Source organism: Macaca mulatta, chromosome 4 (genome assembly GCF_049350105.2).
Source record: "Macaca mulatta isolate MMU2019108-1 chromosome 4, T2T-MMU8v2.0, whole genome shotgun sequence".
NCBI lineage: Eukaryota > Metazoa > Chordata > Mammalia > Primates > Cercopithecidae > Macaca > Macaca mulatta.
In genome coordinates, this window is record NC_133409.1 from 44,266,414 (window position 1) to 44,288,414 (window position 22,001).

Consider the following 22,001-nt stretch of genomic DNA (forward strand, 5'->3'; position numbering starts at 1 on the left):
GAACATTTTGAATAAGATCCTATTCTTAATTGTAGAACTACATACTACTATCTGGTTACACAAAGCTGGGGGGTCACTGCCTCTCCATATAAGCTGGCTCTGTGCTCTCGATTGTCCTGTGTGCAGTATGGGTGGAAATACAAGAGAGACGGCCACTTACTAGCGGAATGGCCTTGGGCACATCACCGAAAGTGAGCCTTCCTGTGCTCAGAAAAAGTTTGTGGAATCTGGACCAAAGCGATTGTCCTATATCTATTCTGTGAAACTTTGATACTTTTAAGAAACGTTTAGGATAAACTATGATACTATTATCTTCATCCTAATGTTCAGCCTAAACCAGGCATATTCTGGGTCCATATTCTTTTGGGTCTAGACGTGGCTTCTATTAGAAAGGAAAATATGAATCTTCTACTTTATAATCATTATTGATGTGATTTCTTACTGAGATCAGAGTGTCAGAGCCAGAATGGAAATAACAGGTAAAATAGAAGCCTGTAGTTTTTAATTTAGTTTGAATTTGAGGCTGGGTAGACTTGTGGGTTTTAATTTCAAAGTAAGAAAATGGTGGGTCTAGGAGAACGGACTAAATATATTAAGAGAATGTTAAAAACCCAAGTTGTTAACTGTATTGAAGAGTTGGTTTTATGTGTGTGTATGTGTGTGTATGTGTAGCTTCCATGTTTATTTTGACAGAGTGGTTTGCCTGAGTAAAAGCTTTGTGTTTAAATCCTACTCTAAGCAAAGAAAAACATGTTTAACTGAATGTAATTGCCTTGTGTTCAATTTGCTACCCACTTTGGAGCAGGTTCACACACTGAAATAACATAAGGGGAAGTTAAATTACATCAAAGGTTAAGACAGATAAGCTTAAGTGATTTCATTGTAGCTCCTATACTAATTAAAACAAGTTGACAAAATATTTTTGTAAGTACTAGCCTTCCTTTATGTGCAGTGCTTAGTGTCTTTATTTTTAGTAGAAAAAAAGATCTTAAAAATATTTGAGGAAATTTATATTAAAACCTTTTGAGTTTTCATTTAAATAATACTTGCCAGTTAATCAGGAAATGATTCTTTAAAAATTTTTTTATTTTTAATTTTTGTGAGTACCTAGTAGTATATAGGAAATGATTCTTAAACACCCTGTGAATTTGAGGTACAGTGTGGAGCATCAGTGGGCTGCAGTTAACTTTTTTGTGCACTCCCATCTCTTCTCATCTAATTTCCATGTTACAGCCACAGGGATGGGCCAAGGCTGAAGCAGAGACTTTACCATAGCTGGTGATCACATGGAAAAGCAAGGCTGGGGCCTAATTACAGGAGCTCCTTGAACATGACCCAAGCACTTGGAGCATTAGTCCGAGTTTCTGAGGTTTCTGAATGTGTGTATGACATGATCATAGTCAAGGTTTCAGAATGCCGATCTGAAGGTATTAATCAATCAAACTTTTTTTTTGCTGTGTATCTCCTAAGAGAATTAGAAAAAAACCAGGGTTCTTGTACATTTTTAAGTTGTCACACCCAGTTTTTTAAAGGCTTAAATAGATGCTGAGGATCAATGAAAAGTTTCCAGTTCATTGTAAACATTGTCATTTACTTTTATGCAAACAGAATCCTAATTATCATAGTAACTTGGTAACCATTATCATCCATTTAAAAAATTATATATATATATATGGGTGTATATATATATATATTTTTTTTTTTTTTTTTTTGAGATGGAGTTTTGCTCTGTTGTTGCCCAGGTTGGAGTGCAGTGGCACGATCTTGGCTCACTGCAGTCTCCGCCTCCCAGGTTCAAGTGATTCTTCTGCCTCAGCCTCACGAGTAGCTGGGATTACAGGCATGTACCACCATGCCCAGCTAATTTTTGTAATTTTAGTAGAGACGGGGTTTCGCCATGTTGGTCAGGCTGGACATTCCTGACCTCAGGTGGATCCTCCTGCCTCAGCCTCCCAAAGTGCTGGGATTACAGGCATGAGCCACTGTGCCCGGCCTAAAAACATAATAGAAATTTTACATTCTTTTCTTTATTTCCATTCAGTTTGTACTCAGAATTTGATCCTAAGACAGGGTGTTGTCCTGCTTAAAAGCATTTTGTTGATCATCCTATCATATTTTCCTATAACAAAATATATATATATATAAACTTAAATTTTTATTAAGATGGACTTCTGAGATGGCAGAGTAAGGGCCTCCAGAAATTTGCTTCTCCATGAGAGCAATAAGAACACTGGCAAGAATTACCAAAATTAACTTTTTCAGAACTCTGGAAATTAACCAAAGGCTTACAGTAATTCTAAGAGCGTTCTTTCAAGAGAAAGGACTGAATCATAATAAAAACAGTAAGCTGTGGCGTTTTAACTTGTGTTAGTCCCACCCGCTTTCCCTAGCTCTGTGGTATCAAAGCAATGTAAATGCTATGTAAATAGTTGTTATACTGTAAATTTAGGGAATAATGACAAGAAAAATAAACCTGTGTATATTCAGTACAGACACAACCATCCGTTTTTTTTTTTTCCATTGACAGTTGGTCAGATCCATGGATGTGGAACCCACAGATATGGAGGACAGACTGCATCTGAATAGGGTAGAGAGGGAGTCCTAGCTACCTGGAGAATGTGTGCTGTACCAAAACAGCATTCTGATTCACATTCCATAACAAAAACTCTGGACTGGTTTAATAAGACACAATGCAGGCCAAACTGACCCATTGGAACTCTGATCTAGGGGATATGTAGACATCATATCACCTATTATCAGTTGAGCTTTTAGAAGATTTTGAACAGCAGGGAGTTGTGAGTTGTATTTTCTAACCAGTAACTGGTCTACAGATGACCCATGTTGCCATTTAATCATGCAGTCATATGCTTTACCTGTTGGGCAGACTAGGGAAGGGATAAAGTCATTAGTCTTTTCAGCAGAAGTCATTGGGATTTCAGAGGTAAGGGGAAGGGGCCAAATCAGCCATGGCCTTTGGCCTCCAAGCACCATTTTGGAGCTCATCAAGGGAGAAGAAGCAGGTCCAACATTTGGGACACTACGTTGTAATTTACGTAGTAAATGAAAATCACATAGATAAACTATGAATAAAGAGGTTTGAGTATTGCCACATTTTGAATATTTGTGCTGACAAAGGAGGACATTAATATGGATAATCAAAATCAAGATTATTGAGTATTGCCACATTTTGAATATTTGTGCTGACAAAGGAGGACATTAATATGGATAATAAAAAAATCAAGATTATTTTCCTAAGCAAGGATAATATTGGAATACGGCACTAAAGACTGACAAGAAGTCTTTAAAAAAAGGATTGTTTAACAACTGGTTGGACAGTTTCTCCACAGTTGTACATACACAGTCATGCATTGCTTAATGACAGGGATACATTCTAAGAAGTGTGTCATTTGGTGATTTCATCCAAAGGCATACATCGTAGAGTGTACTTGTACAAAGTATAGCCTACTACATACCTAGGCCAGATGGTATACCCTGTTGCTCCTATGCTACAAACCTGTACATCAGGTTTGTTGAATACTGTAGACAGTTGGAACACAATGGTATTTATGCATCTAAACATACAGAAACATAGAAAATGCCCAGTAAAATACAGTACAAAAGATAAACAGTGGTACACACATGTAGGGCACTTACACATGAAAGGAGCTTGCAGGACTGGAAGTTACTCTGGGTGAGTCAGTAAGTGAATCTGAAGGCCTAGGACATTACATTACTGTAGACTTTGATAAACACTGTACACTTAGGCTACCCTAAATGTAGGGAAAAATGAGATAGGTATACTAGGACGTCACTAGGCAATAGGAATTTGTCAGTTTAGTTACGCTGTTATGTGACCACTGTTGTGTATGGAGTTCATTGTTGAATCAAACGTCATTATATGGCACATGACTGTATATGCACATGTACATATACATACATACATTTAACACATATGCTTAGTCTGGAGTCTTCTTCCCATTTTATGATAGTGTGATTTGGTTCCAAGAGCTCCTGAATCTACATTTCCTTCAGAGCACATTATGCAGTGCACGTTCGTGCTAGGATGCTGCGTAGTTTTCAATGATTTAGTACCCTCAAGATCTAAATCTCCAAACAAGAGAAAAGGCAGCCTGCTAATTTGTTTTCCAGTACAGTGTGATCCCATTATATACAAATTGAATTATGCAAATTTCAACTAATCACATACAAATAATATTAATAAAAGCTTCACATTGTGTGCAAAATTTCAGTAAGCATGTTTTCCCAAATTATGTGTGAAGCCATTTCATATTTTGAAAGCTGTCAGGTCAACTGAATTATAAAAATGCTTTCTTACACAGTGGCATCATTTATATTTTTTATATTTTATATGTTTATATTTTATAAATGTTTATAGTTTATATGTTTTTATTTTCTTATAAACAGAAATAGTAACTTGTAGCAGTATTATGTGAACTCTTCTCATTGCTAGAACTTCTGTAAGGATTTTGGTGACATTTGTATTATTATTATTATTACTTTTTACATTCACCATTATAATTTATAATCTTTATTATAGCTTTTTCTTTTTTTTCTTTGACAGGGTCTGGCTCTGTCGTACAGGCTGGTGTGTAGTAGCATGATCTTGGCTCACTGCACCTTCTGCCTCCCAGGCTCAAGCAGTGCTTCCACCTCAGCCTCCTGAGTAGCTGGGACTACAGGCATGCGCCACCACACCAGGCTAATTTTTGTATTTTCTTTTTTTGATAGAAATGAGATCCCACCATGTTGCCCAGGCTGGTTTTGAACTCCTGGGCTGAAGTGACCTTCCTGCCTTGGCCTCTTAAAATGTTGGAATTATAGGCGTGAGCCATTGCATCCAGCCTGTAGCTTTCAAAATATCACCTAAGTGTGCTAATACTAGTGCTGAAAAACATCCTGGAAATCAGTAACTTTGGAACAGAAATTAGATGTGATAAAAGATACCAGGACATGACACGCTGTTAATTTATGAAATAAACTCAGAAGTATGAGAGTCAATGCTGATAGAATTAAAAAGTATGAGTAAAGCAGAAATACAGCACAATAACTGCACGTGTCTGTGTTCTGAGTGTGCGTTCCCCATACTCTAGACTATGGAATAATCTGTTCTGAATTATGTAAGTTCTTCAGAACCATGTCCCATGAATAAAATGCAGTCATGCTTCATGAAATCGCTGTTACCCATGCTAAGGAAAGATGGCTTAGGTTTAACATATTGTTACAGGACAGGGGTCCTGATCCAGACCCCAAGATAGGGTTCTTGGATCTCACACAAGAAAGAATTCAGGGTGAGTCCGCAGTGCAAAGTGAAAGCAAGTTTGTTAAGAAAGTAAAGGAATAAAAGAATAGCTACTCCATAGACAGAGCAGTCCCAAGGGCTGCTGGTTGCCCACTTTATGGTTATTTCTTGATGATATACTGAACAAGCAGTGGATTATTCATGCCTCCCCTTTTTAGACCATATAGGGTAACTTCCTTGTGTTGTCATGGCATTTGTAAACTGTCATGGTGCTAGTGAGAGTATAGCAATGAGAATGACCAGAGGTCACTCTCGTCGCCATTTTGGGTTTGGTGGGTTTTGACCGGCTCCTTTACTGCAATCTGTTTCTGTCAGCAAGGTCTTTATGATATGTATTTTGTGCCGACCTCCTGTCTTATCATGTGATTTAGAATGCCTTAACCATCTGGGAATGCAGCCCAGTAGGTTTCAGCCTCATTTTACCCAGCTCGTTTTTAAGGTAGAGTTGCTCTGGTTCACACGCCTCTTGACAATATAACAGAGTACTTATTTGTCTGACACTGGGAAGAACATCTTCACGGGGTTAGAAGAAGATAATTTTGAAGGTCTCCTTTTCCTTCTATTTCTTTGAAACTAGTTAGTAAATATTGAGTGAATTACTTTATGCATGCTGTACTGCTTTGTTGTGAAGAAGCACTCTACTTCTTGCCCCTCATAAGCCTAAAGCACACATAGAAAGTCATGATCGACAAAAGTGTAAGTTGGGAGAGCATGCAAGTGGCAACATTTGGCCCAAGAGTAATATAGAGGGCTGCAGAGAGCGGGATGGTACTTTCCCAGCTAAGAGAGGCTGGCACCTCCCTGGGCTTGGGAAGATGTGGAAGGGATTTGGGATTGGGACAGGATTGAGGCGAGGCACAGGTGGAGGAAGGTGTGTGCCTGCATGTAGCAAAAGGGGGCAAATGAGAAGGGGTGAATATACTGAAGTGCTCAACTCCTGGTGGACTTAGCCAGCCTTGCACTTAACGTGGAGAAAGGAGGATGGATGGCCACTTCCTGGTTGTGACTTTGCTCTGAACTTGTTCAAAATCCCTTGATTTTTATGACAAGTAATATAAAGTGATATGGTGTTTATTAACAATTGCTTATAGTTAAACAGTGCTTGGCCAGGTGCAGTGGCTCACACCTGTGATCCCAGCACTTTGGGAGGCTAAGGCAGGAAGATCACTTAAGCCCAGGAGTTCAAGACCAGCCTGGGTAACAGAGTGAGACCCCCATCTCTACAAAATTTTTTTTATAAAAACTCGGCTGGGGCTGGGCACGGTGGCTCACGCCTGTAATCCCAGCATTTTGGGAGGCTGAGGCAGGCGGATCACGAGGTCAGGAGATCGAGACCATCTTGGCAAACACAGTGAAATCCCGTCTATACTAAAAAATACAAAGAATTAGCTGGGCATGGTGGCGGGTGCCTGTAGTCCCAGCTACTTGGGAGGCTGAGGCAAGAGAATGGTGTGAACTCGGGAGGTGGAGCTTGCAGTGAGCGGAGATCACGTCATTGCACTGCAGCCTGGGCGACAGAGCGAGACTCCATCTCAAAAAAAAAAAAAAAAAAAAATCAGCTGGGAGTGGTGGTGTGCATCTGTAGTCCCAGCACCTGTAGTCCCATGCTGAGGTGGGAGGATGGCTTAAGCCTGGCAGGTTGAAGCTGCAGTAAGCCATGACCATGCCACTGCACTCAGTGTGAGCAACAGAGCAAGACCCTGTCTCAAAAAAAAAAAAAAAAAAAAAAATTGTGCGTACGTGCCAAGCACTGTTCTAACTACTTTAATAACTTTTTTATTCCTCATGGCAACCCTTTAGGGTTAGTTATTAGGGTATTAATATTATTATTTCTGGACCAGGCATGGTGGCCCACGCCTACTATAATCCCAGCACTTTGGGAGGCCAAGGTGGGCAGGTCGGGAGTTCAAGACCAACCTGACCAACATGGAGAAGCCCTGTCTCTACTAAACATAGAAAATTAGCCAGGCATGGTGGCACATACCTGTAATCCCAGCTACTTAGGAGGCTGAGGCAGGAGAATTGCTTGAACCTGGGAGGCGGAGGTTACGGTGAGCCGAGATAGCACCATTGCACTCCAGCCTGGGCAACAAGAGCGAAAATCCATCTCAGAAAAAAAAATTGAAAAAAAAAAATTATTTCTGCCATTTTACAGGATTTTACAGGTGAGGAAACAGAGGCACAGGGAAGTTCGGTGATTTGCCAAAGGTCTTTAATAAGTTGCAGAGCTGAGTCACATCCAGGCAGGCTGGCTCTGTGTCATGTCGCATAGTCGGGAGTCGTGGAAGCTGGAGATGGAGGACACTGGTCAGAAATTCATACCCTAAGAGGACCATGCTCTCTGCAAACAAGGGGATTTGTTCCCACATAAGAGGAATAATCAGCGATCTAATAAAACAGTTTTGAAACCTTACATTTGTAATAACCAGTTCACTTTTACACAGCTAGTATCCCAAGGAACCGGGACTTACACATACATGTCCTTTTTTTTCTCGTTTTTTTTTTTTTTTTAAAAAAGTACCTGGGTGATGTTAGTTTGAGGAAGTGAGGGTGAGGGCCAAGCTCTGTCCTGACAGAGAAGGCCTGGACTGAGTCTGGGAGACCTGGCTGGAGCTCTGTAGCTGCCTCCCCAGCAGCTGGGTTGGTTCTCCCCATGGGTTCACCCTCTCTCTAGCACTATGGTCACAACCAGAGGACTGAGTCTGGTTGGGTCATTCTTTCCTTCGTCAGAAGATTTATTAAACACCTATTTACACAGTAGTGGGTTTACATGGATGAATTTGACTAAGTCGTCCCTACTTTAGATTTTGCCTGGAAAGCCTCGTGTGACTTAAGAAGACCCTCCTTACCTTCGTTCCACCCAACTCCCCACCTGCTTATGAGGCAACTATTTTAAGGAGGATACAAATATTTAACTCACAGTTAAAAAGCTGAAAATAGCAATGTCCTGTTTATGGGGCTCCTCAGTGAATGAGGTTGTCAGGGGATTTGGGCTCATTGGGCAATCAGTGTGATCCTCCTCTTTCAATAGGTGGGGAGCACAGAGTTCTGAAGTGCTGAGGGCAGGATGCCGGGTAAGAAAGCTGGAGAGACAAGATTGGCTTGGCCCAGGTGACTTCAGCCTAGCTACTCTGTTGTCCAGACTTGAACTCTTGAGATTTTTGCCCAGAATCACATGAACCCTGTTGATTTTAACTTGAGCAGGAGAAACAGAAGCTGGGTACTGAACACTTGATGATGAACCTAAAATACAGGCCTTAGAAGGTTCATATACTTTTTAAAAACAATGCCAGCTCCGTGTAAAGGAGCATTTTTCTGTTTTGCTTGTTAGGTTATCACAGTTTAGGTTAATGCCCCAAGGGAAGTTGGTAGCACGAGTGTATGATACCCTTCTCCCATCTCTCCTGTTGAAGATTTAGTTGTATCAGATCAATCTATATTCCATTTATGCCTTTGTGGGACTGCTATTCTCTTTGTTTCTTTGGAGACAAGGTTTCACGCTCTTGCCCAGGCTCACTGCAGCCTCAATTTCCTGGACTCGCTTGATCCTTCTGCCTCAGCCTCCTGAGTAGCTGGGACTATAGGCACATGCCACTGAGCCCAACTAATTTTTAAAAATTTTTGTGGAAATGGGGTCTCACTATGTTGTCCAGGCTGTTCTGTAACTCCTGGCCTCAAGAGATTCTCTGGCCTCAGCCTCCCAAGTGCTGGAATTATAGGCATGAGCCACTGTGCCTGGCCATACTTACTTATTTTCTAAATACCTACTGTATGGCATGTTTAAAACATTAGAAAAAGTAGAAAACATTGGAGCAGTTTGCATTTATCTGGGGAGTGAAATACACCAGTGTAAAATTATGGTAGAAGTAGCATATAAGTAAACATTGTTATGGAACTTTATAGTGTTTCCATGTACATGAACTGAATAGGGCAAGCATTTTATCCCCACTTTACAGATGAGGAAACAAAACTGCTCAATGTCAAACAACTAATCAGGAGCAGACCTGGCACCAAACACCTCTCTTCTATTATTTCCTGCTGCTTTTCCAGTTTGGACAGTGTGTGTGTGTGTGTGTGTGTGTGTGTGTGTGTGTGTGTGTTTTGTGTGTTGTGTGTGTTGGGGGGGGCGGTGCTAATGAGGGAGGAAAGTGTGTTTGAACCGAGCCTTGAAGGAAATACTGTCCGAGTTTAGAGGCCAACACACCTCGGCAAAAGCATTGTCAGATGTCCTCTGACTATTCCCGAGGGCCCACCCTGTTACGCCATTTTGCCTGTCTCCCCGGGAGCCTCACCCTGCTGGTGTGTAATAGGGTGAGGTGTCTGTTGTGCATATTACTGGGCATATTTAACATGCTCTTGGCCTTGTATTTGTTTTTGAAGCCTACCCGCAAGGCCACATCAAAGTGGCTGACTGTAAACAAGCAGGGCTGGCAAGTTGGAGTGGGGGCTCTTTATACAAGGAAGAGGCTTGCTGGTTAGGAAATAGTGGAGCATGGCTGTGAACATGACAAATACTGTTAAAGGGACAGGGACGGGCACAGCTGTGGTACCTCATCTGTGTTCCATGTGTGCACTTCTGTTAGACTATTAGGGCTCTTAGCTCAAGACCTGGCATGTAGGAAGTGCTCAGTATTGGTTAAATGATATATTTGCTGCTTTTTGAAAAGATACAGAATTTTTCCTCTCTTAATACACCTTTCTTTAATGTGAAAATACTTTTCAAAGAAATATCAAGTCAGTCTCAGCATTTACATTTGGAATATTGTGAATGCAAATGTTAGTTAGATCTTCCTTTGACCTAATTTGATTTTATTGGTCTTGGGTTAGTAATATTTGGTTATTGTGGTTACATTTCAGTGACATTCACTTCAAGGCTCTTCATTTGAAGGATCAAGATTAAAAAAACTACACTTAATAATTGACCAATTAACATTTTAAAGGCCTGTAAAAGTCACAGCCCAGGTGACTGGTAAATTTACTCAGTTTCAACCACTCTTCTACTTCTTTTTGGTGTGCTTGAGTACATCCAGGTCTGTCTGTCTAGGATTACAGCTCTCTTTTTCCCTTCTGCTCCTCTTGTCATGTGCGGGTTTGGTGAGCCAGTGTCTTTAATGCGACTTCATTCAACACTGGAGTTGTACAAAGCCTGGGCCCAGTGGTGCCAGGAACACTAAGATGAGTAAAAGGCTTCCTTTCCTGAGTCATCAGCTGGTGAGGATTATGAAGAGAGTCCCCATGATGAGGGACTCAAGTAAGATTGGGGCCAGACCATCGGGGAGGGGAGGGGAAGGGTTGGACTCAGGATAGGGGGCAATCCTGGTAAAATTGGTGTGTAGAGAGGTGGGTCTTGAAGCAGTAGGAGTGGAGAGGAAGTTTACTAGATGCCAGGTGCTTTCTCAGTACTTCATGTGTATAGTTTTTTTCATTTCATTCTTCTGAACCATTAAAGGTACATTCTGTTGTTTTCTATATTTTATACAGAGGAAACTGACACAAAGAGAAGTAACTTGTCCAAGAGCATGCAGCTCATAAATGGTCCTGCCTGGATTCCAACTCAGGCAGTCTGGTTGCGGAGTCTGAACTGTGAATTGCTGTCAGTGGCTGAATGGGATTTGGACAAATGAAGATTAAGGGGAAGCCACGGTGATCAAATATTAATACATAGAGGTAGACAAATTGGTTTAGGGCCATTTTGCCAAGGCCCTGGAATCCCACACCTGAAGGGGATAATTGTAACATATGACAGAACTAATATTTGTACAGGCTTTATGGGTCCACATTGCCACCACCCTCTGCTGATTGATTTGGTGGAATGTTGTGTCTGTGTTTCAGTGTGCAGGGATAAGGTTGGGAAGGTTGTTGAGTAGAGGAGTCACATGGTTTGTTCCCTCTCGTATGTCTTTAAGCTGTCCTGAGGTTTTGGCCTGCATTCCCTGAGCTCATGAACATGGTTAAGGCTCAGCCTCTGCTGTCTTCTGTCCCTGCCCATGCTCTTTCCCTGCCCTACAGTTACCATGTGGAAAGAGTTTCCTGGAGTCTCCCTGTTTCTGCCTTTTCACCTCACTGTCCACCTCTGCCTGCCCTCTATCATCCCTGAGGAGACAGTGCCCTGGCTCACTGCTCATTTTGGTTGGGACTTTTCAGGCTTATTGCATCCTGTGAGTTCTCAACCAGGGGTGATTTTGCCCCCTAGGGGATACCTGGCAGTGCCTGGAGACACTAAGTGGGGCTGGCTTTTGTGAGATGGACCGTGAGTTTGCTGCTAGGCATCTTACAGGATGGCTCCCACAACAGAGAATGATCCAGCCCAAATGTCTGTAGTGCAGAGGTGGAGAAGCACTGATGTTACTTGGTGCTCTGGGACATTTTGCAGTTCTTCATTCTTTATTTTTTTGAAAGGGAGTCTCACTGTGCCACTCAGGCTGGAGTGCAGTAGCGCAGTCTCTACTCACTACAACCTTCGTCTCCCGATTCAAGCGATTCTCCCACCGCAGCCTCCTGAGTAGCTGGGATTACAGGTGTGCGCCACTACACCCAGCTAATTTTTGTATTTTTAGTAGAGATGGGGTTTCACCATGTTGGCCAGGCTGGTATCGAGCTTCTGACCTCAGGTGATCCACCCGCCTCGGCTTCCCAAAGTGCTGGGATTACAGGTGTAAGCCACTGCGCTGTCCCCTAACTGCCTGGACGTAATTCTCTCCTGACTTGTTTTTCAGTAAATTCTTAGTTCATTTCTTACCAATCTCTGCAGGGGAATCTTCTCCTCCAGCCTTGGTTCCAGTCCTTGCATCCCAGGATTCTTTTCCCGGCCTCTGGTCTCTGCCCACTCCTCACATTTTTCTTGGGCATCTCATTAGTCCTAGGGATTTGACCTTCATCTGTGGCTGAGTGACTCCACATCTGTATTCACAGCTCTAGATGTCTTGAACTCCAGTCAAATTCATGTCTTCTTCACCTCCGTGGTGCACAGGCACTTCCAAGTCGGTGGGTCTTAAGTAGGGCAGCCCTAAGACTTCTTCATCCTCCCTGCCCCGCTCCCACATTGCTGTCCATCAGCATTCTCTCTCTCTCTCTGTGTCTTCTCATGCTGCTCCTGAAGCACAGGCACTCATCATTTCTCAACCTGCAGCACCCTCCCTCTGGCCTCCCTACTTCCAGTCCTGTACCCCACTCTGCCACCGGGGAAGCTTTCTACAGCAGAACTCTGAGGCTGGGAGTCTGACTTTAGCTTCTGTCATCTATACACATAATCTAAACTGCTTCATGACCAAGCCCAGTGGTTCCCAATTGGGAGAGTAGTATTGCCCCCCAAAGGGGCCCTTCGAAAGTGTTACGAACGTTGGGGGTATCATGATGGGGAAGGTGGGGTAGGTGGGCTACAGATACTGAGTGCTCAGGCCCAGTGATGCTTCTTGCAGTGTGCTGTGCAGATGCTTCTTGCAGATGCTTCTTGCAGCGCATTACAGGAAGAGAATTGTCCAGATTACAGGAAGAGGGCACTTAATAATAGTGCCCTCATTAAGAAGTGGTGATGTAGTTTTTAGCTTCTGCCTAGAGGATTAGGAGAGAAATGCTGAGCACTGGTCCTGGAGAGTACTTACTTTGGGGATCAGGAGGCAAAAGAACTGCATGGTATAAAACACTACGGAAATGCAAGCAAGAGTGTAAGGGAGTGATGAATTGTATTGAAAATTGTAGAAATGCCAAGACACAAGTGGGGAAGTCTGTTAGTTGTGTGACTCCCTGAAGCACCCTTCTCATCCCGGCCTGTAAGCCGCACCAGCCCCCGCTCATACAACCGGCAGCCACTCTTTTGGGCCTGTGGCAACAGGTATGCTTCCTTGGTCCTGCACTATGAGACTCTCAGTCTCCCTGTTTGGCCCCACATTTGGTCAGTTTTGCCATCTCTGCCTTAGCCCCTTTCCACCTCTGGCCACCCATTACACAGCTTCTTTTATAAATAAAAATATCGCAAGCTGTGTCACAGTCAGTTAACGACAAGAACAGCAGCAACTACATTAGTAATCCTTTATGTGCCAGGTACTGTGCTAAACTCTATAAGCATTTCTTATTTAATCTTCAGAAAATCTCTATAAGGTAGCTACTATAATTATGCCCATTTAGGGTTGAGGAAATTGAAGATTAAACAGATGAAATAACCAGTTCACTTTTACACAGCTAGTATCCCATGGAACTGGGACTTACACATGCATGTCCTTTTATTTGTCATTTTAAAAAACAGATTTTATTTTTTAGAGCAGATTTAAGTTCACAGAAAAACTGGAAGTATAGAGTGTTGCCATATACGTCCTGCCCTCCTCCAGCCTCCCCCACTATGAACACAGAATAGCCCATGTGTTAGAATCGATGAACCTACATTGACACATCTTTGTCACTTAATTTCATAATTGACATTAGGGTTCCCTTTTGGTGGTGTACATCCTATGGATTTTGACAAATGTATAATGACATGTATCTGCCATTATAGTATCATAGGAATAGATTCACTGCCCTAAAAATCCTCTGTTTCACTTGCTCATCCCCCACCCCCCGTGGCAACCACTTGTTTTTTTTTTTTTTTTCACGACTCTATCATGTCTTTTTGACATTTTAGAAATAAATTCTAAGTTCAGATGTTCAGTTATCATTGAATATCTATAAGGAATCAGTGGAGTTCCCATATCCATGAATCATGTTTATTTCTTAAGAATTGGGTTAGTGGATTCTACTTTCTGTCACCATGTTTTCTGTCCTTTCTGGGAACCGGCTTGGCTATTTGCACCATGTGTGGGACATGTACTTAAGAAAGAGTATAACTATGTTATTCCCACTTCCTGTCCTGATAGCTTTGGAAGAATTCTGGTTTTTCCCTTCACAGCCCGTCTTTGTAATTTTGTTTAGACCAACAAATTAGTTTGATGCATTATCCCTGACATTAGGTGTCAAACCACCTTAGATGAGAAATGGGCATGAGTTCGTCTATGTTTCAGCATCTTTCTGGTATTCAGGACAGCCTAAAGGTCGGGATGAAGGGCTTTGAAGGCCCTTTTTAGAGATTCCACCGGACTGGTTGGTTAAGTAGTGATGAAGCTACTTATATTATTCCCTGGTTCACTGGAGTGATTCATCTTTAAAGGAACCCTGGAACTGCCTTTCATTATATTCATGTATTAGAAAAACCTTACACCATACTGTTGCAAGTACAGGTTGAGTATCCCTAATCCAAAAACCTGAAATCTGTTCTCTCTCTATTCCTCCCCCAGAAGCCCCATGTGCCACTCCCTTGATCTGCAGCTTCGGGAGGCCAGTGGACCTGGAGAAGGACGACTACCAGAAGGTGGTGTGCAACAACGAGCACTGCCCCTGCAGCACCTGGATGCACCTGCAGTGCTTCTACGAGTGGGAGAGCAGCATCCTCGTCCAGTTCAACTGCATCGGCCGTGCGCGCAGCTGGAATGAGAAGCAGTGCCGCCAGAACATGTGGACAAAGAAGGGCTACGACCTGGCCTTCCGCTTCTGCTCCTGCCGCTGTGGCCAGGGCCACTTGAAGAAGGACACAGACTGGTACCAGGTGAAGCGGATGCAGGACGAGAAAAAGAAGAAGTCTGGCTCCGAGAAGAACACAGGGAGGCCCCCTGGTGAGGCGGCGGAGGAGGCAAAAAAGTGCAGGCCGCCAAATAAGCCCCAGAAAGGCCCGAGCCACGACCTCCCCCGCCGGCATTCCATGGACCGGCAGAACTCCCAGGAGAAGGCAGTGGGTGCCACGGCTTACGGTGCCCGCTCCCCCGGCGGCTCCCCGGGCCAGTCCCCACCCACGGGCTACTCCATCCTCTCTCCCGCCCACTTCAGCGGCCCCCGCTCCTCCAGATACCTCGGGGAGTTCTTAAAGAACGCCATCCATCTGGAGCCTCACAAGAAGGCCATGACCGGGAGCCATGTGTTCAGAAATGCCCACTTTGATTACAGCCCTGCGGGGTTGTCAGTTCACAGGGGGGGACACTTCGACACCCCCGTGCAGTTCCTTCGGCGGCTGGACCTCTCCGAGCTCCTCACTCACATCCCCAGGCATAAGCTGAACACTTTCCACGTGCGCATGGAAGACGATGCCCAAGTGGGCCAGGGGGAGGACTTGCGGAAGTTCATTCTGGCCGCGCTCAGTGCCAGCCACAGAAACGTAGTAAACTGTGCCCTGTGCCACCGGGCACTCCCGGTGTTCGAACAATTCCCACTGGTGGATGGAACTCTGTTCCTAAGCCCGTCCAGACATGATGAGATCGAATATGATGTTCCTTGTCACCTTCAAGGTATAGGTGTTAATTCACCTTGCCTGCTTTCTGTTTGTTAAAAACCAAACAGCAAACAAGACGGATTGCTCTATTTTGGCTTAGTTTTCACCAATGTTGTTTCTTTGTTCTAGTCAGGTGCTAGGTAACATTTGAATATTTCAGCTTCGCCCAGTGACGTGGTGATTTTTTACTCTGATGTGGCAGTACCAAGTACAGTTGTCCTAGTGGATAATTTTGTGTGTGTGTTCTGTAATTTGAAGAGAGGATTGCTGGCGTGTGGTTTTGCATAATGGGGAAGGAAGTTAGTGGAGTTTTTGCATATTTGTCACTTACTGTAAACCTGTTTAATGGGTCCAACTAGCCGTGCATCCTCTTTGATCCTTATAACAGCGAGGAAAAGCAGTGGTCAGAAAAGGGCCAAGGTGTTTTTAGATTAGTTGAATTAATTTTGAAGTTATGAAAGATGAGACTGTCTTGATAGCAGCAAAAGGTAAACAGGATTATTGAAAGCTCAGGCATTAGCCTGGTGGTGGTGGTGGATGGAGGGAGGGGCGATGGGGAAGCTTATTATTCCTATGGATGACATGTAAGGACTTAGTATGTTTCAGCCATAAATTGAATAAGATGAGGTTGGTTAGTATAAGAAATCTGTCAGTTCATATACAACTACTGAACTTCCATAAAGGTGAGACACATCACATATAACATGTTTATACTTTAAATGTGTGCTAAAAAGCTTGTTGTAAAAATGATATATCCCTACATGTCTCCTTCCCGCCAACCCTGCTGTGTCAGTACCCAGACAAACATTTTCAAATCTTAGCTTATGCTTCAAGTTTTTAACATCATGATTGTAAATACTGCTGTCTTCATTCTCCAGTTTTACATATTATCTGTTTATTGACTGGCTTTGAAGGTGGATGACTATGCATCCCCCTCCTCCTCCCTCTCAGGATGAGATACCACAATTCTTGGTTAAATCCTTAATGTTTACTAACGTGAATATATATTTAATATTGAGCCAAGAAGTATGGGGTTTTTTCTTATAATATAGTACCGTATATTCTAGGACTCCTTTTGTTTTTATTAGGATTAATTGATTATTTTCATTTGCATAGGTTTTTTTTTTTAATAACCTTGGCTAGTTCTCACTCTCCAGCAGCTTTACAAACCATCTTTCAGAAACATTTCCACATACCTGTCAGATTTTTTTGGAAAAAAAAAATTTTGCCCCTGAAAATGCCCCTCATGGAGACTCTTACCCTCCTGCTTCTACCTGTCCTGGTGCACTCAGGACCTGGTGTACCACATTGCTGTCCTTCTAGGAATGCCTTCATTTCTGTCCTATTTTTTAAAATCTTGTTTCCTGGATCTCAGTATTTTATTTTTTCTCGGTTTGTTCTCTCAGCTTTTAGGAAACATCCCCCAGGAGCTTTTTGAGAAAGGGAATAGATGATTTGAGACTTTGAACATCTTGAGAGTATCTTGATTTTATCTTCACTCTTCATTGCTATTTAGCTGGGTGTAGTCTTCTAAGTTATACATATTTTGCCCTCGGAATTTTGAAGACATTTCTTTACTGTCTCCCATCTTACAATGTCGCTATTTTGAGAGGTCTGATGTTACTCTTATTCCTGTCTTTGCCTCCATCTCCACCCCTCCGTGAAGGTTTTAAGATTTTCTTCATATATCCCTAATTTCACCATATGCTGGTCTTTTACACAGTTTTCTCTGTTTGTTGTGCTTTCTGCACTCTCTTGGCCCTTTGGCTCTATAAAGTTACCATCTTCCATTTGGAGAAATTTGTTGTTGTATTATTTCTTTGATAATTTCCTCTACCCTATTTTCACTTTTAAAAAATTCTGTGAAACTCTGTATTAATCAGACATTAGACCCCTTAGATTATCTTTTGTTGGAGTGGAGAACTCCTTTATTTTATATATAATAAAGGATATATAATATATACATGGCCCTGTTCATCTCTTTTTTCTGCTTTATGGAAAATTTCCTTGACTTTTTATTCTGGTGTTTTTACGGAGTTTAAAATTTTCTGTTCTTACATTTTTGATTTCCAAGAGCTCCTTTTAATAGCATGCTCTTCTTGTTTCATGTATGTAATTTCCTGTGCTACCTTTCTGAGCAAGGAAAGGGAGCTGAAATTGCAGAGAGAGTAGTCTCGTTCATTTTGAGAATTGTAACTAACTTTACCTTATATCTTTTAGCATTTGTTATAAAGCAGAACATTCCAAAACTTAGTGGTTTAAAAGGATAATTTAATGACTTCTCACAATTCTGTGGGTGGATTGATTAGGACAGTTAGGTTGGCTTAGGGGGTCTCAGCCAGAATGACTTGTTTTATGTTCCATGTAGTTTCATCTTCCAATAGGCTAGCTTGGACTTTTTCACATGGTGCTCTCAGGATAGCATTCAAGAGATATGAGTGGAAGCTGCAGAGTCTGTCTCTAGAGGCTTAAGCTTGGAACTGAGTAACATCACTCCTGTCACATTTTGTTCATCAGCATAAGTCCTAAGTCTAGCCCAGGTTCAGATGATGCTGAAATACTGTGTTTTTTGATGGAAAGTGCTGCATAGAATTTATGGTTGTTTGTAATTTATTGCCCCCTACGATCTCCCTACAAACTCCCCAGTGCTTGTCCAGTTTCAGAGCTTAACCATTTACTATCCCTCACTGCACTTTCTGACTTCATATAGTTTGATTCAGGGTTGAAATAACTTCATTGTTTCATGATGGAGTTTGTGTTTTTGTTTTTTTATCCTGTTTAGGGGTAATTTTAGAGGGAAGTGGATGGAAACACCTTTATTTCTCCATCATAAAACTTGAAATATTTTTTATGAAGATGAATATGGGTACAGCATATATGAGAATAGTAGTGTTCTTTTTCTATCTGTAATGGACAAATTATTTTCATGTAATCCATTCATCTGTTGATCAAACTTACGGATTTCACACATTCTGGGTACTATCAGTTCTTGCTTGTCATCAATTTATAATCTTAGGATAAGATGCTTTTATAAAATGTAACTTACCAGGCTTCAAGTTCTAGTATCACACCTGGATATGATGTACATTAAGTATCCTTTAATTTCCAGAGGAAGGGACCACTTTGGCTGGGTTCATAAAAAGAGGCAGCATGAATGCTGATGTCAAAAGGTGGGCTGGATCTTGGTAAGCAGAGGGTCTACCCAGGTCAGGTGTTTGTTGATGAGGAGGGAGTGCCTGCAAGCAAAGGAAGGGTGGTTAAAAAGAAGAGGGGCAGGTTGTGATCAGGAGATAGGGAGAGAACTGGTTGGAGCCAAGGGTGTTCTAGAGCGGGAAAGGAGTAAGATAGGGAGAGAATAGATTGCAGAAGTACTTTCAAGCCATAATAAAGAGCTTTGCTATATGTTCTTTATGAATGTGAATGGACAGATTTTCAACGTTTTTTTAAAGCAGGCAGTCACGTGGAGGAAAGGGACAGGAAAGGGGTTTGAAAGGGGTGGGATCTACAGACAGAGTTGAGACTTTGTAGTCTAGATGCAAGGATATAAAAGAATGCTAAGGTGTGGACAGAATGGAAGGGAGGGGATATTGTCAAGAGGTTATTTTAAAGAAAAATTATAGCTTGTAAATTCAGAAACAAAATTCACTTTGTTTCTAGACCAGATAAATGGTGGAAGAGTAGAGAAAGGAGATGGGTAGGTAAAGGTGGAGAAAGGGCCTGGTTTTGGGGGCAGAAGATGAGGTTCGTGAGTCTTGGGTTTGAAGGGATGTTAGGACTTTTGTGTGGAGATGTCTAGCAGACACAGTTAAAAATAAGCATTTGAGTTGAACACTGGGGAGTTTGTAACAGTGGTGGTTAAAATCCTAAGGGTGGAAGAGCTCTTGGATAGGAAGAAAAGAGAAAGAAAAGGAAGGAGGATGTGATAAATCCATGACCAAATCTTGAGGGTACTTTGCAAGGAGCAGATGAAGAAAGAGGTAAAAATTAGGCCGAAGTACTTGTGTGTGTGTATATACACATCAAAACATAGACATACATAAATAGATAATGCGCACATTAGATGTGCATCACAAAGATACTGAGAAGTTGAACGTTTGATATAAAACCTGAAGATCAGGGTATTTAATTATTACCAGAGAAGTCATCATTGCCACAAGTGAGTCCTTGACCACATGTCGTCATTTTTATTGCCACATCTTTGAGAAATCCATGCCATCTTATTTGTAGTAAGAAAATGTAAATCATGTCTTTAATCACCAATTACTGACCATGCATTCTTCCATTTTCCTTTCCTTTCCTCTCCTCCCCTCCCCTCCCCTGCCCTCCCCTCCCCTCCCCTGCCCTCCCCTCCCCTCCCCTCCCCTCCCCTGCCCTCCTCTCTTTTTCTTTTCTTTTTTCTTTTCTTTTTTTTCTTTTCTATCTCACTCTGTCACCCTGGCTGGAAAGCAACAGAGTGATCATAGCTGCTGCAGCCTTGGACTGCTCAGCTCAAGCAGTGCTCCTGCCCAGCTTCTCCAGTAGCTAGGACTACAGGCTCAAGCTACCACACTTGGCTTATTTAATTTTTTTAAACTTTGTTGTTGTTGTTGTTGTTGTTTTGTTTTGTGACGGAGTTTCGCTTGTGTTGCCCAGGCTGGAGTGCAATCCTGCGATCTCGGCTCACTGCAACCTCTGCCTCTGGGTTCAAGTGATTCTCCTGCCTCAGCCTCATGAGTAGCTGAGACTACAGGTGCCTGCCACCACGCCCAGCTAATTTTTTTGTATTTTTAGTAGAGACAGGGTTTCATCATGTTGGCCAGGCTGATCTAAACTCCTGACCTCTGGTGACCCACCCGCCTTGGCCTCCCAAAGAGCTGGGATTACAGGCATGAGCCACTGTGCCCAGCCTTAAACTTTTTTAAGAGATGGGGTCTCACTGTATTATTGCCCAGGCTGGTCTTGAACTCCTGGCCTCAAATGATCATCCCATTTCAGCCTCCCAAAGTGCTGGGATTACAGGCATGAGCCACTGTGCCTAGCCCGACCACGTGTTTTAAAAAGCATTTTCAACTCCAATAGAAGGGCCACACTACACTGCAGGCCACAGGATTGCATAGCGTGCAGGGCTGACACAATGCTGCAGTACTTGCTGTGTCCAGTGGCCCTCTCTGGATTACTACTTCCTCGCCCTGCCCTTTACCCCTCACTGCCCTCCCTGGACTCTGTCTCTGGACTTTGTTTGCTCTCTTTTCCTCTGAAAATAGGTTTTGTTTAGCTTTAATAATTTATTAAGATTGATCTAATTAAGAAGTTCTTATTGGGCTTCTTTACCACTTTGAACCACATGTGATTGTTCTCCAGAGAATCGGCTTTTGGTTTAAATTCACAAAGGGTTTAGAAATTCAAAATTCTCTGTGGTCAGGACAATGTTTAGTAGAACTGAAACAAATCTAGACTGAGTCCAGACCAAGTGTTCCTGTGAGTTTACCTGTAGGTTATGGATCCAAGAGACATGAATCAGTCTGGACTTGCTACTTAATTATCTCATGAACTTGGGCAAGCTGCTCAGCTTCTAAGCCTCACTTCCTACTCTCAGAAGTGGGAGCAACAGTAATGCCTATTTTGTAATGGTGCTGTTAGGGTTAAATGAAATGATTCACATGGAGCTGGTAGCATAGTGCCATACCCTCGGTTAACTCTTAGTAAAAGTTACTCTGTCTTCATCATTATGGTCATTGTTAGCAACACCTGACTTCTGTGTCTAAGGCTGCCCTTACCCTTCTTAGCTGTGACCTCTGTACCTGTGAATGTTTGGGAATTGCACTGAGTAAGCAGGATGAAGAGTGCAAATGAAGTTGTTTCCAGTGGCTCCTGGATCCTTGAATGGACTTCCTAACATGCCCCAAGGCTAGAGTAGATGGGGCATGTGAGACCCTTTTATTTTCAATGCCATAGAGCAGAGGTGGGCGGCATTTCAAGAAGTTCTTGTCATCCTTCCCCTTTTTGGCATAAAGGCCCCCAAGGTTATGCTGTCTTTGGCTGTTAACATGCCCCATCCATTTACCCAACATACGCTTACAAAGTGCTTTCCACATCCTAGACATTGTGATAGTCACTGAGTCTACAAGGATGAATAAGACATGGTTCTTGCACTGAAGGAGGAAGGGGGTCATGCAAGCAAATGCGAACGAAGGGCTCCCCCTAAGTACTGTAGATGGAACATATATACCTTTCCATCGGGTAGGGAGCAGGTTGGTCCTTACTACTGAGTGCTGAAGACCCACAGTCTGACTGATGGCAGTGAGCAGCACATTCTGAATATGAGGCCACTTAGGATTATGTGTTCTCCTGATGGTAGTTTTTTACATGGGGAAGCGCCCTGGGTCCCACACAGAGAGCAGAAATGTTGCTGTT

The 22,001-nt window shown here is 42.6% G+C and overlaps 1 protein-coding gene across 1 annotated transcript in view; it reads left to right on the forward strand.

Moving 5' to 3' along the window:
- HECA (hdc homolog, cell cycle regulator) overlaps positions 1 to 22,001 on the forward strand; it is a 45,671-nt gene that overhangs the window by 16,499 nt on the left and 7,171 nt on the right. The window contains exon 2 of the mRNA XM_002808398.4: positions 14,584 to 15,624. Coding sequence (XP_002808444.2) covers positions 14,584 to 15,624 — 1,041 coding nt within the window. The remainder of the gene's footprint in view (positions 1 to 14,583; positions 15,625 to 22,001) is intronic.